General features: G+C 34.6%; 1 protein-coding gene across 1 annotated transcript; it reads right to left on the reverse strand.

Annotated features, from left to right (window-relative positions):
• Positions 1 to 9,046: 9,046 nt before the first annotated feature.
• LOC122276169 (vacuolar-sorting receptor 6) lies at positions 9,047 to 16,295 on the reverse strand. Its single transcript, XM_043085721.1, has 13 exons — positions 15,688 to 16,295; positions 13,823 to 14,515; positions 13,640 to 13,728; positions 12,974 to 13,043; positions 12,275 to 12,358; positions 12,091 to 12,167; positions 11,874 to 11,955; positions 11,478 to 11,560; positions 11,225 to 11,288; positions 10,966 to 11,094; positions 9,834 to 9,937; positions 9,602 to 9,716; positions 9,047 to 9,510 (listed from the first exon to the last, which is right to left on the reverse strand). The coding sequence occupies exons 1-12, from the start codon at positions 16,010 to 16,012 to the stop codon at positions 9,603 to 9,605; spliced, it is 1,914 nt and encodes a 637-aa protein (XP_042941655.1). The 5' UTR covers positions 16,013 to 16,295; the 3' UTR covers positions 9,047 to 9,510; position 9,602.
• Between the last annotated feature and the right edge of the window lie 5,341 nt (positions 16,296 to 21,636).

A 21,636-nucleotide genomic window follows, 5' to 3' on the forward strand; every position in this document is an offset into this window, starting at 1 on the left:
TGAGAAATGATAGTTGCAGTCGTAAGTGCACAAATATCCAGTAATTAATTTGTAAAAAAAAATAAATAAATACAAGATCTATATTAAAAAGAAATTAATTTTTTTAATAGTAGACCCTATTCTTTTTCAAAGTGACTACACGGCGCTTGCGCATTTCGCAACTATATGTAGCATTACTCTTATTTTATTGGACATGTCTCATCCCATGACTAGTGACATGTGTTGCCCTAGGAGAAATGAAAGTTCCCAACCATCGCTCTTCACCTCATCCATATCTCTATCCTATCTTTCCTTCCATACTTTTTGTTATGGTCTGCATAACTGACTTTCCCTTTTAGTATTGTGCGATTGCAAATGGCTTTTCACCATACCTCCCATGGCGGGGCCGTAGCAGCTCTCGTTGTGGGACCTTAGACGGGGCTCGAGACTCAAGCTCCAAGTCGTCCCACGGGCCACATGACAGCCCCAACGATGTAGGTTCTTCTGGAGAGGGGGGTTCACATGATACTTTTGATTCGGCAATCCCACAACATCAAACCTTAACTCTTTACAGGTAGGGTTGAATTTGGTTCAGTCTGGTCGGTTTGTAGGGAGTTTTGCGGACTGGACAAATTTGGTCTAGGGTTTTCTTACCTTAGACCGGACCGAAATTCTATAAGAATCGGTCTGGTCCAATCCCATTTGGAACAGTCTGGCTCGATTGGTTTGTCGGTCCAATTATGTACCATATGGGCCTCCCAATCTATATATTTCAGCTCAACAGTGAAATTTCACTAATATTTTATCTAATTTTAAGTAAAAAGAAATACCAAATAAAGATTTGAAAGCAAAATAAAATTAATCATAAAAGGAAAATTATTTATGCACAATAAATTTGAATAAAAGATTTTATTAAAAAAATAAAAAAGTAAGAAAAACTGAAAAAGACCCATGACTTCATCAAAACCTCAACAGGCACCACTTTTATATCCAAAAATAAAAATAAAAATTCAACCGTTTATGTCAAATCCTCACATACACAGAAGTAATATTTATGTCAAATGAAATTTAGTACATCTAATTATATGCTAACTAAACATCCATATTTTAGAAGAAAAAGAAAAAAGTTAAGACTACATCTAGTTCTTAACTAAACATCCAACTAAACATCCAAGAGTCTGAATAAAAGGAAAAAAAACAAAAAAGTTAAGCAAATGACACAAAAAATATTACAATTTACAATTCATGCATCTAGGCTTCTAGCCATAATAACTAATAAAGTGATATTACAAATGACTAAATAATAATTAAAACAAATAACATATAACTAAGATTTGATCTCATCAAAGCTTTCATCACCAAACGAAATGCTGCTGCCATAGACCAATAAATTAATGAAATGAAATGCCACATTTTTTGGGTAACGCCAAATAGGAACACAAAATTTCACTGTGAGACAATACAAAAATAAAACTAAATTGGACAAATCACAATTCAAGAAAATAATCTAAAATTTTAGAGAAAACAATTCAAGTTCTCACCTCATGAATTTGCATTGGATGTAGACATTGTATTTGACGCCTCCATTGAATTTTCATCCTCCTGAGCAAGTGCTATATAATAAAGGAAAAAAAAACAATTTCTATAAATTTACAAAATATATATAGATCATAAAAGTTATAAAATGAAGTAAATAATAAACATACCCATATCCAACTGCCTCTCAAAATCCTCCACATCATCCATTATAGTCATAAAGTTGATTAGAGTAGAGGAAGAACGAAGTCAATTTTGTGCACAAATGAGTCCCTCAACCATCATCGGAGATAAGCTATTTCAGAAAGGATCAAGAACATGACCCGCCGTGCAAAAGCAAGATTCAGAGGTAACTGTAGAGACTGATATTGCAAGTACATCGCGTGCAATTTTTGAAAGTACACTATATCTAAATGTGAATTAACCTTCCACCAAACTAAAATGTCAAAACTTGCATTGTCTGTCTCACACTTTTCATCTATGTATCTATCAACCTCTAACTTGATTTCAAGAGAGTCCTCTGACTACAACCCTTGCTTAAATATGGCCATTCTTGTGCACGAACGTCCACGTCTGTACTTGCATCATCTTCACCTGTAGGATTTACATTTTCATGTGATAAACTTCTAGGCTGTTGTTATGGTTGTAAAGAATTGCTCACTTCTTCATTTATAATGTATGCTTCATACATACGGGTTAAAGTATTCTTCACTGAAAAACTCGAATCAACTACTTTTGTGGGATCATAGACATACATCCCTTCCAATTCAAAGTCAAGATATCGTATCTTGTACCGAGGATCAAGAAGAATCCCAACAAACAACAACATATTCATATTATCCAAGTTGCCCCAATATTTGTTAAATTTTTTCTTCATATTTGTGGCCATTAATTCCACTAGAGGGTTTTGATTTTGACACTCCAAATCATTCGCATCATATATTGTAGTTAATTCCAGAAAAAATGAGTTGCAAGTTGCATACAGACCCTCCGAAAAGCGTAAAGTTGCATAATGAAATAGTTTAAGAAACATTACAAACAACCTTGCCTTTTCCCAATCGATATTATTGGGATGCCCCAACTTTTTTTACATTCTTCTATTTACTACATGCTCTACATCATCGTCTCCAATACTAGTAAGGAACACCAAATCTTTATCTTCCAACCATTCAAAATATTTTCAAAATTTTGAAGCTCTCTCCAACATAAGATAGGTGGAGTTCCACTCAGTCAGTACATCTAAGCAAATGCCACTTTTGCTTGTAATTTCTTTCAATTGTACACATTTCTTAAACGTACTCCACCTTTGAGATGAGGATCTCACATATTTCACAACACTTCTCACCTTCGCAATTGACTCATCAAATTCCTTCAATCCCTCATGAACGATTAAGTTTAAGATGTGGGCACAATATCGAACATGCAAGAATTCATATTCTAAATTAGTGTCCTTCATATACTTGGTTTTTTTCTTCAAATAAGAAACTACACCATTATTAGAACTTGCATTATCAAGTGTGATAGCAAGATATTTTGATTGCCTCTAATCATGCAAGCACATCTCAATGGTCTTACCAAGTATATCCCTCTTGTGATTCTCAACCAAACAAGAAAAAAGAATCCTCTTGTGTAGATTCCAATCATCATCAATAAAGTGTGCAATCAGACACATATAGTTGAGATTTTGCACAGATATCCATGTGTCCATAGTGAGAGAAATTTGTTGCCCTTGAAGAGCACTTCTTAACTTATTTTTTTCCCTCGTATACACACTAAAGCAATCATTCGCAATCGTAATACGGGATGGAATCGTTACCCACTTAGGGCAAACATTAAGCATAAACTTCTTGAAACCCTCCCCTTCAACAAACCGGTAACTCATCAAGAATTATCATCTCTACTAAGTCTTGTCTACAAGCTTCAACACTAAAAGCTATGGACACAAGTTCCCCACTACCACTTCCTCCATCCGCCTTCCAAGTTAGAGTAGTTTGGGACTTATCCGTCCTATTAAAAGGGCATTTCTTATATTGTTTCTCGATGTGATATTTCATGGACTTAGTACCGTTGGTATTCGTATCACATGTATATGAAGCAATACAATAATTACATTTAGCCCTAGGTTTACTTAGATCACCATTTGGTATTCTTGTAAAGTGATCACAAACCATTGACCTAGGTCTACCACTGACACTCGGTTTAGCACCACTACTTACATTGGGTGGGAGTGGAAGAATGCCTCCAACACTCTGTGTAGGCATGGTTGACTCTACATCATTTGTAATAAAGTCTTGTGGATTCATTTCTTGAATATGGTTCTTCTACTAAAATAATCAATCAATGTATGGAGATTGGAGATCATATTTTTTGTCATCATTTTATGAAAAATAAATTTTAAAAAAATTAGTAAATGAACTTGCATGCATGATCGTGGATATGATTAATGTATTGATTTGCATAGTGTATGGAGATTGGAGAGCATTTTTTTTATGCATATTTTTATGCATAGTGTATTGATTTGCATCAGTAAAGACCACACTCTGTAAAGTTTACAATACTAATACTAAGTCTACAATATTAAATGTTATAAGACCAACAACAATTATAAAAACTTCAATTATTTTAATTAAATAACTTATATTTAGGAATCAAACACACAACTAAGATACCAAAAAGTATTACTTGTGGATTCTATTTAATCATGTGGTGGAGGTTGGAGGAACCTATTTTTCCACGAGTCTGGAAATAAATAAATAAAATTATTTACAAAATTCAATAATTAATATATCTAATACATTAATTATGTGAAAATTCTAAGAAAATGCCATACCCCATGAGAGAGATAATTAAGGTCATGATATATAAGACATTTTGGCTTCTTTTTTTTTTTTTTGTCATATTCAAGTTTTGAATTAATTCAGACAATATTGGTGCAAGATATTTCAAACAACTAGCTTTCAAAGAGGGGCCTCCCTTGTCTCCATGGTGGGAAGCACATGTGACTAGCAAAACAATTACCAACACACACATAGTCATTCCCACCATAAGTATTATCATTAGATAACAAAGGAGTTAGTCTTCTCTACATCAAAGCATGCACAAAGCTAAAATTCAGTAAAAGAGAAAGGAAGATCAGAATTAGAAAAAGCCATGCTCTCATGATTTCTTATGTACAGCCCTACCAAAAGGTAATAAGTTATCTGTAGGCAATATAACTTTCTTAAACCCATAGCCACAGCAATCGAGCTATATCTCTTCTTTTTTGAAAAATGCTTATCATGTTAACAATTACCATCTTATCTAATTCAACTACACTAGTATATGTCAGTTTGTCCAAAGAGCAACTTATTCTGATGCCAAATCCCTTTATGACAAGAAGAGGGAGGCCTTGAACATTTTCCAAATCCCTTTATAACCAAATAAAGTGATGAAATTAAGGTGCAAAAAAGAACCAAAGAAAGTCTCAAAGAACTAAAGAAATCCTCTATATTATATGTTCCCAAATTGAAATTAGCACAGCATTTTCAAGCACAAAAAAAAAATAAAATTGCAAGCATAAACATAAAAAAAAAAAAAAAAAAAAAAAAAAGAACAGAGACATGAATAATATAAACATCCCTTTCAGTTTCTGATATAACCTAAATATTAGGTTTGAATTTGGATAAAACTAAATAGGATTCTAAAGACTCAAAATCTTAAGTTTCAAATCATATTAATTTATTCATTCTAGCAAATAGATTACAATAAATTTTGAAACCGAGCCATCTCAGATTCATCAATCACCACGAAATCACACAAATAACATATTCACCAACAAGAAACCCAAATTCACGAATCATAAATTCACAAGAAAAAGTCGAGATGGCCAGATTCATGAAATCACGAAATAAAACTGGAAAAAGTACATACCAGCAAAAATAGAAGCCCTGTAAACTGCGAAGGAATCGGGAGGTGGCCCAACTAGTCTACGATAGAATGGGGTGGGGAAGGCCTTACAAGGTTGCAATATTCTTGGTCACACGGACTCAGGGGATTGGGGGGCTAGGATTTTTCCTTTTCACGCAATGAGAGAGAGAGAGTCTGAGAGTTGAGAAGGAACGGGAGGGAATCCGGGGAGGGGTGGGTTGTAACATTTGGAATTGTTGAAACGATGCCATTTGGATTGAAAACAATCCTAAACAGCGCCATTTCAACACACGGGGAAAGGGAAAAAAAAATACAATGAGTTGTATGAAACGATACCGTTTCATGCAACTTAGTTATCATTTTCCTTCTCCCTAGACCTAAACAGCACCGTTTAGGTCTAATCTTGCACTAAACGGCGCCGTTTATTCTCTTAGTAACTATGTACATTTTGATTTGTTCTATATTTTTAGCACATAAATTAATAAGAAAATTATTTTAATTAGTAAATTTTAAATTAAGTAAACTATTCAATATAATTATTTAATTAACTCATTAAAAAAATATAATTATAATTATATTGATGATGTTAATTGTTACTAATTTAGAGAATATCAATGTATTATGATAGTTCTAACTTCTAAGTTAATGCATAATGAGGAATGAGCTATATACTTACATTTTATACATTTTGTATATGAAGCAATAAGCATAAATAATTTAATTATACATACATGCTTTATATTTACTTGCAACTTAGGTCATAGATGTAGAATTGTAGTCATTAGGTTAGTTAATTTACAATTTATCAATTGCTTTATATTTATTTACAACTTAGGTAATTTACAAAAAATTAATCTATACACTTTAATTAGATATAGATGTAGATGTTAGTAATTAGTTAATGGTGAATTTGTGATAAGTTAATTGATAATAATATTATAATATACCTTAGTTAATTAATAGAATATTAATTTGTAATTATATATTTAAAATTTTATATTGTAAATAGTAATATCCTAATAGGTTAGATGAAAATGACATGTTAATTATATAAAATAAATATATAAAAAAAATTTTAAAAATATTTTATGAATTCAGTCGGTCCAGCTTGATTCGGTCCAAGAAAGTCTGGACCATAGACCGAACTGAAGATCGAATACTCTGCTTACTCAGTCCTAACTAGTCTGGACCGACCGTTATATAGCCTTATATGCAGGACTTATACGGAATCTCAGATTCTGGGGAACTGGTTCTAGCTAGTCCGCATCAAGACACAATGGACTCAGATGGCTTCGTAGGACAAGTGACCCTCTACATCACCATGTTCTCATTGGAGATGCAACTTCCCTTTTATTGTTCTGTTCGTGAGGTTCTAGACTTCTTAGGCCTAGCTCCGTCTCATCAAACACTTGGGGGATATTGTTGTTATGTTGCATAGTGTGACGCTTAGCCATGGAGCCTACTAATGTTTAACACTGACCTTATAGCCCACGAGTTCCTACATTTCCCCAGTGTCCAACTGCAACCAAAGAATTTGTACAACTTCCATGCGCGAACAGGTCATCGAGTCGCTCACCTGGAATCTCATTTCTCACACATGAAGGATTAGAATAGGATGTTTTTCTTTGTCCCTGGGACTGGTTGGGAGTTTCCAGCTGGCTAACTAAGATGAGGCGAGTTTCTAATGCGTGCCATATGGGGAAGTGCTCTGGATGGTGGTTCTCTTGACGTGATCCCTTTCCCTTGTGAAGCAAGCCGCTTGGTTTCGGTTTACTCATGGGTTAGGGAGAACCCAGATACAACTTGTTCTGACGCTATTCTTACTAGGGAGAATATCAGTCGTTTCCTTATTTCCCTAGACCGGTCACGGTTCATCGGTAGGCCATCCTTCATTTTTTAGGAGAAAACCTCATCCATGGTCACAAGAGCATTAGCATTAACTTCATCAAAAGCTAATATATATTCAAATTTTAATGAATTTACTTAAAATAAATTTGCATTGGATTCATCAAAAGGATATTTGAAAAGCTTTGAATTACAGTAATTATTGTTCTTCCTTTAAATTTGAAAGTATACTATTCCACCTTCAAACTAATATTTTATTCTAATTTTAATAGACAATGATTTTATTTTATTTTATTCTAAATTATTTGGGAATCAATTATTTAAGTACTAAATTAAATTATGAATATCCATATAGTTAGCATAATTACAAAATATGAAGAAAAAATAAAAATATTATTATTAAAAAAATAATATTATATTATTATTTTGATGAATTTAATAATTAATTTAATATAAAATTATAAATATAAAAATTTTAAATTTATAAAAAATATTTATTTTTTATTAAATTTTAAAAATAAATTTAATGAGCCCAATACTATTTGGGTAATGATACACTTACCACCCTTTTACTACTATTTTACCACTTGTAGTATATTTATTTTTTTATCATTTTCTTTTAAGTATTTTTTTAACATCCTTAGTCATTAAGAAAAAATTTTAAAAATATATAATTTTAATAATAGTCACTTGCTTAATCATTAAGTCAAAAAAAAATTAAAAAAATTAAAAAATTAAAAAAAAATGGTAAAAAGGTGATAAAATAGTACTAAACCTATTATTATTCATACTATTTTGCCCATCTTCGAAATGGGAGTCGGCGAGTCCTAGCGATCCGAGGGAGGCTTGCAGTCGAACGAGCTCGGCATTAGTGCCGCAAGTTCCCGTGGGGACCGCCTAGTGCTGCAGGCGCTCGTTGTGCCCCGGCAGGTGAATGTGTCCCTAGCTTAGGCCGCAGCTCCTTCTTCCGACCACCTGGCGGAAATACTCAACCAAGGGGTAGAAAATGCTAAAGCAATGAGGGACCTAGGTCTTTTCAAAATCCGTGACTCCAAAACCGCCCATGGTAGATCAGGCCCCGGCTGTGAGCCTGATTCTCAAGGAAGTAGCTTCACGGCACCTCGGCTGAGCCCGCCTTCTGCTCCCGCTGCCCAGACACACTCGCAGATGTCGTCGCCGCGTTCTTACGATTTCGTGAGAGTCGCCCACGAGGGGCAGGGTAATGTTGGCTTTGCTGCATCCCGGGTTCTTCGCTCCTCCCAACAACGTTCCTAGCCCAATCATTGGCATGCCATTCGAGGAGTCCAGGACTTCATCTTCGAAGTCGGCAAGCCATGCCAGCGAGCAACAAGGTTTAGCCCCTCTTTGCTGGCTCCCGTTTTTTCAAGAGCCCAATGCCAGATCATTGAACTCTGATCTATAACTTGAAAGCTACCCATCTCAACAATACATAGAACATTCTCCTCACGGCTTCTGGTCTTGTTTAGATTTTAGTATTAGCCTCTTGTTTCCAAGTTCTCTAGGCTTGCTTTTCGTTTCTTGAGTTTCGAAGGCCCGTTATGTTTGGTCAATTAAAATGTAAGAAATTGCTTGAAGATAATTTACAGCAAAATTCTGGCAGACTGTAAAATAAAGTCAGCCACAAAAGGTAAAATTAAAGAAGTGGATATATGTCAAAGATTTTGCAGAATTTGTAATCATTGCTACTCTTCAAGTTCTAATACAGACACACCATTTGTACTCAAGCTATGCATGCGGTTGCACATGGCAACTTTTAAGATAACCATTAACCACCGTTACTAATTATAAGAAACCTGCCGGCAGCATGTCTGAGTATGAAATCTGTTTGTAAGCAAAACATTTATCCAATAAGTAGTGTTAATTAAGTCTACGACCCGTGGACACAAGACAAGGCAGATCTTATGTTAACAATCCTGATTTTCATTTCCTTTTCCTTATTTATTCCTATTTATCATTACATTCATCCCACTTTCTCCTCAATACTACATGTAAATACCAACAACTGTGTCTGTGCTCGCAGAAAAGTAGTGTTCTGCATAAAAAGTTGTCCATATAGCTAGGTAGCTCATAGTCATCCTGAAATGATACTGATATTATAAAGGAGGAACTGGATCTGCCGTTTATTTTCCACAGAGACGTGGAATGTATCTGAATATTCACAGCTATATTGGTATGGTCCTCTTGCATGGATGCTTTTACCTTTGATTCCCTTTGATCTCATTCCTGCAGATGGCAGCAATATGTGGAGAAAATTGTGAAAACATGCGAGCAGATAGGAAGCAAAAGTTGCCAACAAAGGTAAAGAAATAATTACCTTACACCGAGCCTCGTTGTAAAGGTTCAGCTGCAGTTTGGACTTTATTATCATGCTGGTTGTCTAGTGGCATGTATTGTGACATGATAGCCATGATCTCTGTGTCCATGTAAGACTACAAATGGGAAGAAATTTTCCCTTTTAGCGAGTATAAACTATATAGGGCTAATCCAGGATGCAAATCAACAAATTTGGACACAAAGCATTTTAGTAGAGTGTTTTTATATATTACCCGTAGCCTATATTTATAGAATATATAACCACCTATACCAACTACCGCCAAAGCTGCAAGGACCAATAAGGATGGAAACCATCCAAATCGTGATCTATTTCTTTCTGCATAAAAAAGCAAGAATCAGCACACAAATCTTCAATAAACAATAACCATCAATAAAATATATAATTGTCAATGTGATAGCTTTGCTTCTGTTGAGTTATGTACATTTCTAAGTTAAATTATCTTAAATTTTAAATAATTTGATATATCATGTCAATGAAGTACAAGATGAAATGTAATCTTGAAGGTCTGAACACTTCATCTTCTTTGCTCCATACCACCTCATTCAAGAACAATCCAAGGTAATGGATAACAGTAATGCCATTTAGAACTTTGCATGGTCATTAAGCTGGGGTTATCAGATAAAACTAGTTTCAGTATCCAAAAAGTGGAGAGTGCTAATAATCTAGTAAGGGTTACATGTTCTTTCAAAAATCTATGAGTGGGGGAAGTTAGTTAAGAAATCTAATTGATATTACTTCCATTTGTTTCTGACATAAAACCACCAAACAGATTGAAAAAACAGACTAGACTAGCAGGAAAATAGTGAACTGACTGCCTTGCTTGCAAACATGCTAGAAAAAATATTGTGTGTCTTTCCATCTATTATGATCTCTAGATGCTCCCTAATCTTACATTTTCAATTTGAGTTCAGGAAAGATATTGTTGGCTTATTTACATCCTCCAAACTCCCATGCTTAGAGTCATGTGCATGCGTTTTGGACAGAATCACTCTTTCACAAAACTTTTGGAGTGGAACTCCAAAATCTTTCGAAGGACCACGGTTTTTGCCTGTAAGATGTTCACTCATGCCATCTCTGATGTCTTTTAGCCAGTCCTACTTGATTGCAAAAGAAGAAAAATGATAGGAGGTTTCAGACCCCATCAAGTACTTTGTCCAAAGAAACCCCCCAGAACCGTCAAGTAAGGCCCCAACATCCTACTCTAGGAGACATAAGGCACAACAGCCAGGAAAGAGGGAAATTAATAGTGGGATTAATTTATATTTTTTAGTGCAGGTGGCTAATTTTTTATTGTGTTGCAAACGACAGTAATTTTGTTTAATGATTTGAATGTGATTTCATACCAATACAAGCATCTTGCTCCTTTATATACAGAAGGTCCCCCTTACACTTGCATTCATAACTACCCCAAGTGTTTCTGCAACTGCAACCATTACACCGACAGCGACTGTGTTCCTTGCATTCATCAACATCTGGTGCTCAACCAGAGAATAGAAGGTGATGAATGTTAGCATATTAGATTTGAAAAGAATTATAAAGTTGAACAAGTAAAGCATATACATAAATTGTGTCTTAAGTAATCAAACTGGTATGCAGGATCACCTTCGCATTTGTGACCATCCCCACGAAAACCATCTGGGCAGTGACAGCCTTCGAGATCAGACTCCTACTTTGCAAAAGAAAATAATCTTGGTAAGATTTATGAAAAATGAGCAGTCTTGAGCTGCATTCTTGTACAAGTGCTAAGAAAAAATGAAAAAAGTTCTACGATAAGTAGAGATAACTGAAGAAGCAAGAAACAATTGGTAAATGAAACAATTGAAAATGCACACGATTAGAATAACAATCACTGAACTGAGCAAGCTGAGAAGGCCAATCCATCTCTAGCTTCCGACCAGCAACCTCCATTATATATTGAGCATCTTGCAGGTCCAAAAGCTGTCAGGGAAGAAGTAAAAAGTAAGAAGCTCACATCGGATAAAGTCCCTCCTACTTGGATAGAATTTATAGCACACAGCAACAGAATTAAGAAAATAGCACTCTATTTCTTGCATATGTCGTCTCAACTTCCACTCTAATCTCATCAACAAAATTCCTAAGATCATCCAAACATATACATTTTCTGATACTCTCAAACAATAGCAAGACCTCCTCTCTGTGAGAGGGGATTAGACATCATGCTCATGCGCCAAAAATTTGATGGACGAGGTGTCTTGCTTGGAAATTTATCAGAAGTGGAGGAAAAACGCACGTGTACAAGATGTGTAACCATCTCCTTGATATTGAACGCCATTTACCATAGGGCACTCGCAGACTCTTCCTCTAAATGTGTCCTGTCCAAATGCAAGACTTCTGTCACTAGAAAATAGCTAAATATAGAGAATGATCTCGATATATAAAACACGTATGGAGAAATTTTAATTAGAAGAATTAACGAGAATGAGTGAATTCCGCAATTGCCTTTGTACCTTGCAAGCAGTGACATTAGAGCGTGTGTCCCGCCAACAGCCACCATTGTGTTCTGCGCACTGATTGGTCTCAATATCTGGAAAATGAATATAAGGAGGAAAAAAAACAGAATATATCATTACATTTTTAAGTACCAAATAATAGTAGCATTGTAGAGTGAAATAAACAAATAAGCACATCAACCTCCACTTAAACAAACTGGAGGATCAGTGGTCTCTTTAAATCCAGCACATATGGCTTTCAGCACAGCAGTTCTCTCCAATTTTCCTTCAAGGAAAGTGCATCAGATTTTTAGCATCATATGGTAAACAGCCTATCAAAAACATGGAACTTCGGAAAAATATATCAATATTAAATGAAAAATCAACAGGGTGTAGAAAAAAATTGAAGAAAGCAAACTGGATAGGCTTTGCCCAAGACAAGTTGCAAGCAAAGGACCATTTGAATGGGGAAAACAACCATGAAATGTAAAGCAAAGCACAACAAAATTAGTTGGAACAATGAGAACGCTTTTATCTGTAGTTGATGAAAGCCAACAGAAGCAAATCATGGTGCCAACCACCAAAACTTGGAAAAGGTGAGTTTGTATTGACCAATATTTCGCTAGTGTGCCCACTTTACTTTCCCTATTAATCACATGAATAAGATATCAGTTTCATTTTTCAGTCAATGGCGAGTGGTAACCATTTGATGTTCCCATGTTTGGCCTCGTGTTCCATAGAGGAGAGCCAACATGGACACCAAAAGAGGTCTTTTTCACTGAGGCCATCATAGTCTACCCATGAATTGCATGTCTACAGCCTCGGAGATGAAACAGAATTCACGTATAATAGCAGGGAAGATAAGAGTTACAGTTTACAGAGCAATATATATGCAACAAACCTCGATACTGAACATTGTTAATGACCATTGTTGGCAAGATGGTTACATCACCACGAGATCCTCGCCCAACCTAATCAACAAAAATTGATGACAGTAATTAGAAAAATGAGAGCACCTACTGTTAAACTTATTATATCATCCAATGAAAGGTTGGACATCCTTGCTCTATTTGTTTATTTATTTTTTTAATGATGAGATATATTTGATTATTTTTAATAAGTTATTTCAAAGTTAGAAGTACTAATAATTAAAAACTTTTGCCACCACTCGCAAAAAAAGAAATAAAAAAAATCCACTTAACGTGTGGTGAGTGCGAAGCCACACTGGGCAAGGTGGACAGATCCACCCCATGTGGGGTGGCCATAAAAGCAAAATGTGCCGCAGTGTGAATCTGGCCACCCAACAATGTTCATCCCTGCATCGGGTGGTGTGTGTGGTAGCTGCAGAACCACCCCTAGGATGAGTCGATGACCGGTCGCACGCCAAATAGGGTGACCGACCAGACATGGGCGTGGCTGGGGTGGCCAAGCCTCCAAATTAAAAAGTCGTTTGATCACGTGACATATCACTCTATAATTCTATGCAATCGACGATGACAAAAATCACAAAAAAAAAAAAAGAAAAAAGAAAAAAAAACCCATTTATTTAAGAGATAAGGAGCATGACCTGTTGTTCTTGCTCAGCTCTTAGGACTTCATTTTCCACATTAGCTTCAGGGTCACCGATGCACTGTCTAATCTTCTCGATGGGAAGACCTAAGTCAAACAGATTCAAGCCATCAGTAACACAACATTAATAGAATAGAATGTGCAAAAGAGTAACACCATCCATATATAGATAGGAACTTACCAAGTGCTTCAATGACATACTCAGCACAATCCTTGCTATATCTATTCTCCTTCATGGAACACCTAATATGAAAATCTGTAACATAATCCCACCAAACCCATGACCGGTTGCTCTCCTTGGCGACTCTATGCACACAGAGCTGCCTTAAGTTCTCAAGGACCACATCTTTCCCTTGATATCCCACTCCAAAATCCTTCTCTGGATCTGGAGCGCAGTATCTTCCATGGTTTATGCACTGAGACTTGCATTGACTGCTATGGATGAATGCGAGCGGGCAGTACCAAGTTATGTAGTGTGGTGTGAAAAGGGTGTAACCCCCCTTCTCAAGAATCTGAGCGTGGCCTTTGAAATTCCTCACAAAATCCATCTGCTCGTCGCAGCGAGCCCCACATTCGTCGTTACTGTTCGTCCAAAACTCATACTCAACCCTCTCATCTGGATGGGGCACAGACTCTCTCCAGTCTATTCTTACTATAACGTCCTCTTTTTTTTTCAGACCTTGCTTCAAGCTTTCGCCAAAAGACTTCTCTATCAAAGCTGATGGAATTTCAATCTTCTCTATGTACCCATCTGAATCAATGTTGTCCTCGGGAGAATCCATGGTAATTAGAGGCTCGTCAACGCTATCAGCCACCAAAACAGCTGCAGCTCCTGCCTGTTGTCCATTCCATACTTTCAAGGCAAAGTAGCATCCTACATTTTGCAATAAAAGAAATATATATAATTTATCCACAAGTTCTATCCACAGACGTCATTCAAAAACAAAGAAACCGCGGTGCATTTGTAATCTCATTCAAGAATGATTACTGGGATTGGTTATGTTGTTAAACACCATGTCAAGTATGCATAATGCTTCTTATTCATCCAAAATTTTAGCATTTTCAATTACACTGTTAATGTGATACGTTTTAATAGTTTTATCTATTAATTACTAAAATAGAAAACTACTTAGAATATGTCATATCAACAAATATGACGAGAGATGATCAAATATAATGTAAAAAATGGCATTTTCTCTTAATATTGTCATGCTCAAACTCACAGGCCAAAGCCTTTGGATTGGAGCGTGTTTTGACCTGTTTTGTTAAGCTCTCACACTAGAGATTCTCCAAGAAGTTAGTCGTAACTCCCACAAACCCCAACGTCACAAACCATATCACAACAACTATAGCTTAAAGGATAACAACCAAACAGCAATAAAGGAATGGCATACAGGAGTTCAGCACCAAGAGATGGCATATACGAATTATAAATAATGTATCAACTATAGCTAAAAGGCTTTTGCTGTCACGATTTCCTCATCTGGTGTAGGTTAGGCATGATTTACAGAATGAAAACAAAGATGGTGTGGGAAAACAGGGGGAAAAGCAGGGTAAAAAACAGGGTAACTATATTCGAAGTTCAAGTTCAGAAAATTGGATGATCTTTATAGCAGGGGGTGGTGTGTCTTGAGATTTTGTAACGATAAAGAGTGTTTCAATGATGGCACAGTAAGTCTTCTTTTTCTTTTTCCTTTTTTTAAAAAGTCCAGGAAATAAAGAATAACTCATCATTGCATGCTATTCAAACACCTAACCAAGACGAGTAAGAACTATAACTGAAAAATGCCTTATTGCATAATCCCCTTCAAATTCGTAATAAACTAGTTATGTTAGACGATCTGATATTCTACCCGTTAAGATTCAAATAAAAAGATAGCAAAGTCAAACGAACATCCATCTCTGCAAAAGCTTTATGACATGAATCTCAATCATCGACCATTATCTTAACAGACATGATAAATTATAGAAAAATTTCACCAACCCATCAAAAAGTCAACGTGAGAAATTTAGGAAGGGGAGGGATTTCCTCTTCGGATTGCATACCTCCTCGGTCAAGAAGAAGAATATTAGGGCGAGAGGATTTGGACTTGAAAGGCTTATCACCCTCAAAGGGCTCGCACCCTTTGGAGCCTTTATCGGGATAGACCAGAGAGCCCGCCAGATAGCCTCCATAATCTGGAACTCCAAAGTTCGCTATGGCGCCGTCGTGCTTTGAACACATGCTCATGGGAGATAAAACAGTAATACTACTCTTCTCCACCACAAACCTTGCACCCACTTCATGATTCTCAAGAACTGATATTAATACCAAAACCAAAGCAGTCAGCTTCCCGAGAAAAGCCATGCAAGTTTTCTTCTCCATGGCCATCACCACCTCCTCAGCGAGTTCTACGGATTCTTTGTAGTTTTTGTGTGTTATCCGAGGGGAAGAGGTAGATATAGAGCGAGACAAAGGGAAAAGGGACGTGTGTGTGAAGAAACTTTGCAACGGTCATACAGGTGGAGAGAGGACTTGGGGGAGGGGGTTTAAAGTTTCTCTGAGTGTGACTTAAAAGAAGAGGACATGGAAAGAGAACGGTGGACGGAGTCAGCAGAGCTACAACTTCCATACATTTTAGGAAACGACTAAAACAGGCATGACTTAGCAAAGTACGCCATTAGCCTCGTTTTTTAGGTTGTTTTGTCACGTACAACGGTACAAGGAGGAATCAAACATATAATACAGTTGAAGCTCGGACAAGAACAAGGAGATTGTACCAAGTAGAACCACCTCATCAAGATAAAGCTCTTAAATTTCTCAAAACATGACAGACATGGATTCTTTTCTGCAGATAAACAAAACGATGTTTTCTAGAGTACTGGAATCGGACAATTGGGACACAAGTAGAAAGAAATAGCGGATATTTTCAATATTATAATTTTGAAGTTTCCGTCAGCAATGTAGGGGGACATTTGAGTACTTACGCCAATTATGTGAGGGCATATATGTCTAACCACAAGTCAATGTAGAAGAATGGTCGATCAACGACTAGTCTATTCTTTAGACGTTAAATATTGGAGTAAGATTGGGGGCAAGGACCACAAGAAACGATGGAAAAATATTAGATGTGAAAATTGACCAGCTTGAAACTTGGAAGCCAGGTTGAGTGTTTGAAGGGGCTGGCAATTAATGCTTATGATATTCACTATCGTAAAGTGTGTAAATATTATATAGTCATTTTATAAAATTTATTATTAAAAAATTAATTTTTTTATAAATTTATATTTATTTATTTATTTAAATAATTATACAATACTTACACACTTACTACTAAAATTATTTCTCCACCATTAATTATCTGCTTAAACTATTTTAGTGTTTATATTATTTGTTTGTTTTTAATACATCGGTATTATCTATGGAAGTGGTGCCATGATTGGATCATATTAAGTAGAGTACTTCAACTAATTTTATTTTAAGAGCATTAGCAATGATTTATTCATTTTCATATTCATCTTCATATTTACGTAATATCCTTTTAAATTAGTCTACATTGAATTTTGTATCTTCAAAATTTTACATAATTACGAATAGTATTTATTCAAGTTTGAGGAACCACAATTCACTCTTCAAATATTATTTTACTATTTTTTCTCCCTCCTACCCTTTAAAATCAATTTTGCGAAATTTGTATTAATATGATTTTGATATATTAAGTTTATATTAAGTTAATGATACAAAATGTTTTTTTTTAATATATATTAATATTTATTGATAAAAGTAGTCATTTTGATATATAAAATTGATAATATTTAGATATATGGAATTTGTATTTTTGAGCACATTGTGTTAATTGTAAAATATATAAAAATAATAATTTTAAGAAAAAAATAAAAAATAATAATATTTTATTCTTATTTGGTTTAAAAATACATAATTCAATGTGAGGTTTTTCTTTATATGCAAAATTAATATTCAAAAATTGTGATTTTGAATATGCATATAAAGAAACCAATGCTAGTGCTCTTAGATGTCAGCCTATGGCCAAATTTTGGTCGCTTTCCTTTCCGACAAAATACACTTTCTACACTCTAATTAATAGAGTTTCAAAATTTTAATCCATTTAAATATTTAGAATATTTTAGTATATTTATTAAGAAAATCACTTTAGATACAAAGATATTTCATAAAAGGATCCCATACACTAACGTGGCCGACTCTTTCCTTTATTTATTTTCCTTTTTTTTCTCTCGCTCTCTCTCTCTCTCAATTTTTTTTTCTCCCCCTCCCATGTGCCCTCTCTCTTGCACCTACCATGAAGAGCATGGGTTGGTCGCTAGAGGAATGGGAGCTCGGTGGTTGTGGTCTAGTGGCGTAGGGAAGGTGTACAATGGCGCTACGGTGCAGAATCCGTGGAGACCCATTCGGGTTGCAAGGAGAAAGGAGCTGTCGCAGGGGGCTTCAACAGTAATTGGATGAGCATGGGATGGTTGCAAGAGGAATGGGAGCTCGGTGGTGGTGTTCCAACGGCGTGGGGACGGCGTACGGTCGCGCTACGATGGAGAAACTGTGGAGACTCATTCAGGTTGCGGGGAGAAGGGAGCTGCCGCCCGGGGGAGGGGGGGGAGGGGGGCTTCGACGGTGGCTAGATCTGTATGGGGTGGTCATCGAAGGAAGGTGAGTTTGGTGGTGGTGGTCTGGTGGCGTGGCGATGGCGCATGACGGTGCTATGGTGGAGGGAAGGGGAGGAGTGGAGAGCACGGAGAGAGGGGGAGATAGGAAAAAAGAAAAAAGAAAAAAAAGATACGTGACACACTTTTTAATGTGTCACATCAGTGTGTGTGATCTCTTTGTATCTCTAACAGCTCCCATTTATTAATAGTAGTGAGAGAATTTATAAATAGTAATGAAATGATTCGAATTAAGATGTTTATTAGATTTTGAAAAAGAAAAGAAAAACAAATTGAATAAAAGTACTATAAAATTAAAATATTATTTGAATACAATTTTTTAATATTATTTTTTTAAAAATTTGAAAATCTTTTATTATTTTTTGTGGTTTGTTTGAAAGTTTGAAAAAATTATAATAATTAGATAATGATTAAATAAAAAACTTAAAAATTTGAACTTAAAAAGTATTTGTGTCTGAATAATATTTGAGAAAAAAATATTTAAAAATATATGAGAATTCTCTTGGACACAAATGAGGCTTAAGAGCATCCTCATTGGAATAGCCGTATATAAATTAAATGCTTTAATGGCTATTAGGGACAAAAATAAGCTGCATTGAATTAGCTAAAATGTATCTATAATTAACTTTAGCTACAGTATTTCTAAATTAAAAGTCATATTTGCTTGATACTGCTAAATGATCAAATATTTATTTTATTATTTCTTTTGACACCTTCTCTCTCTCTCTCTCTCTCTCTCTCTCTCTCTCTCAAATCCAGGCTTTCACTGCAACCATCTGTATATTTTCATTAGGTTTTTCTCCATCGGATATTAATTTGGTATTTTTAATTAATTGATAGCGATTGGAGAAATTTCTTTTTTGGGGTCTAAATTTTGTTGCCTATGCCAAAATATATCATTCCAGGTTCCTGTTATTAATTAAAATTAAATAAATTAAAAACTAAAAAATAAATAAATTAATATTATTTTATTTTTATATAATAAATAAATAGATAATCCAATATGAAGATTTGATGTGTATGGAATAGTTAAAACCAAATTCAAATCATATTAGCTAAAACAAGGGTTTGACTTTGGTTATTCCAATGAGAATACTCTAAGCATTCACATTGGAATGACCAAATTTTTTCTTAAATTTTAATCCAAAATCATCTTTTCTTATTTTAACTATTCATCTTTCCAAAACATTTTTCGTATCACTTTATATTCTTTATCTATTCTATTAAAATAATATTCTTATATTCTCTTTTTATTATTTTTTTTTAAGTTACTTTTTTTTTATAATCTTAACTACTCACTCTTTTATCTTTTTCTTTCTGTTTTGTACTATTCCTCTCTAGCCAATATTTTAAAAATGAAAATTTAAATTATTTTTTTGTGGGTCCAATTATATTTTCAAAATTATTATGTTTTTAAGATTTTTTTTTTCAAAACTCGCTTTTTTCAACAGTAATATTTTGTAATTGTTAAATTTTTTATGGTAATGAGAAGGACATGGTAATAATTTTTGTCCTTCTCATTTCCATAATAATGTTTGTTAATTTAATAACGATCATATTTTCAAATGATAATATTTTGGTATATAAATAAGAACACTTGCTCATTTATTGACATCCAGAACAATCTAAATTTCATTTAAGATTAAGAGCTGAAAATTATTCTTCCGGCTTCATTCTTCATTTCACTCTTTAAATGGTTTATTCCTTTTTTTTGCAAATTGCTTATTTACCTAGATTCTAAAAATGAGTAGGAGATAGTTTTCAATGAAGATGGGGATCAACATTTATTTGTGGTGATACTAGTCAACATCATAAGTACATTAGGTGTAATCATATATAAGGGCACAAATGACTATTTCACGACTATTTGCAGAATTATCAACATATCTCTCAAATATATTTCGAATGAAATTTCGTATGAGTCATTCTCTTTTTCTTTGTATTCAGCATAAGTTAGAAGCTTATGAGCCTTCATCTAAAGAAGAGATAATGATAGAAGACTCAATCTATCTTCCCTACAAAAGATAATTGCTACACTTAGAATGTTTGCGTATAGAGTAAATGCCAATTTTATGGATGAATATGTATGGATTGGAGAAAGCGCCACAATGGAGAATTTGAAAAAACTTGTGGAAGCGATCGTAAATGTTTTTTCTAATGAATATTTGAGGTCTCTAATTATTAATGATATTGCTCGATTGCTATCTATTAATTAACAACGTAGATTCTCAGAGATACTAAGGAGCATTGATTGCATACACCGAAAGTGAAAAAAGTGACCGTATGCACGGAAAGTTATGGACTCTAGTTATAGTCGTGAACTAACTATTATCTTAAAATAGATGACATCATATGATCTTTAGATATGAGATACATTTTTTGGATTACCCAGTTCTCATAATGATATCAATATGCTTAAAAGATTTTTTATTTTCATTGAACTCACCAAAGGACATGCTTCAGTCAATTACTCAATTAATAGTAATGACTACACTATCAAATATTACCTTGCCGATGATATTTATCTAAAGTAATCAAAATTTGTGAAGACGATCTCATCTCTACAAGGGAACAAGAAAAAATATTTTGTAACAGCACAAGAATTAGCAAATAAGGATGTAAAGATTGCATTTGGGGTCCTTCAACAATACTTTGCAATCATTTGTAAACCAGCTCAAATGTTCAAAATTAATAAACTAAAAATATTATAAAATAATGCATAATTCTACATAATATAATTTCCAACTGGACCTAATTGAGCATCAACGGCAATTATATAGCCAACTTTAGAAAATGTCCTCAATTAGTGTAACATTTGTTGTCAATTTGGTGTTTTCATTCTTATGTATGATTTTAGTTCCCAATAAAATATATCACAACAAGATTTGGGACAATTATCCTGAGCATTTGTAATCTATGTTGTAAAAAAAAAAAAAGTTGTTATACAAACGTTGTCCTCAATAATATGCATCCAACATCACAAACATTGTCCAACATCATAGACAATGTCTTGAAGTAAAAAAGAAAAAGAAAAACAGTTAGGAAGATACAAATTAACCTATGATTGTCATTAGTGAAAATTATCCAATGATGAAAGAGGTTACACAAAATTATCACTCTCAACTGTCACTGCTTATTTGCACTATGGTTTTTGCCATAATTTCCATTTGAGGTTGTTGTAAATATATTCGTTGTAATTCAGGTAACGCAGTGACATCCATCAACATGATCCGCTCCTCCCTATTCAACCACTCCCTCTCTGCTTTGTCCTTGACTTTAAATCGGACAAATTGAAATCTATCAATTTCCAACCTTAGCCTC

This window comes from Carya illinoinensis, chromosome 9, assembly GCF_018687715.1.
Source record: "Carya illinoinensis cultivar Pawnee chromosome 9, C.illinoinensisPawnee_v1, whole genome shotgun sequence".
Classification (NCBI taxonomy): domain Eukaryota; kingdom Viridiplantae; phylum Streptophyta; class Magnoliopsida; order Fagales; family Juglandaceae; genus Carya; species Carya illinoinensis.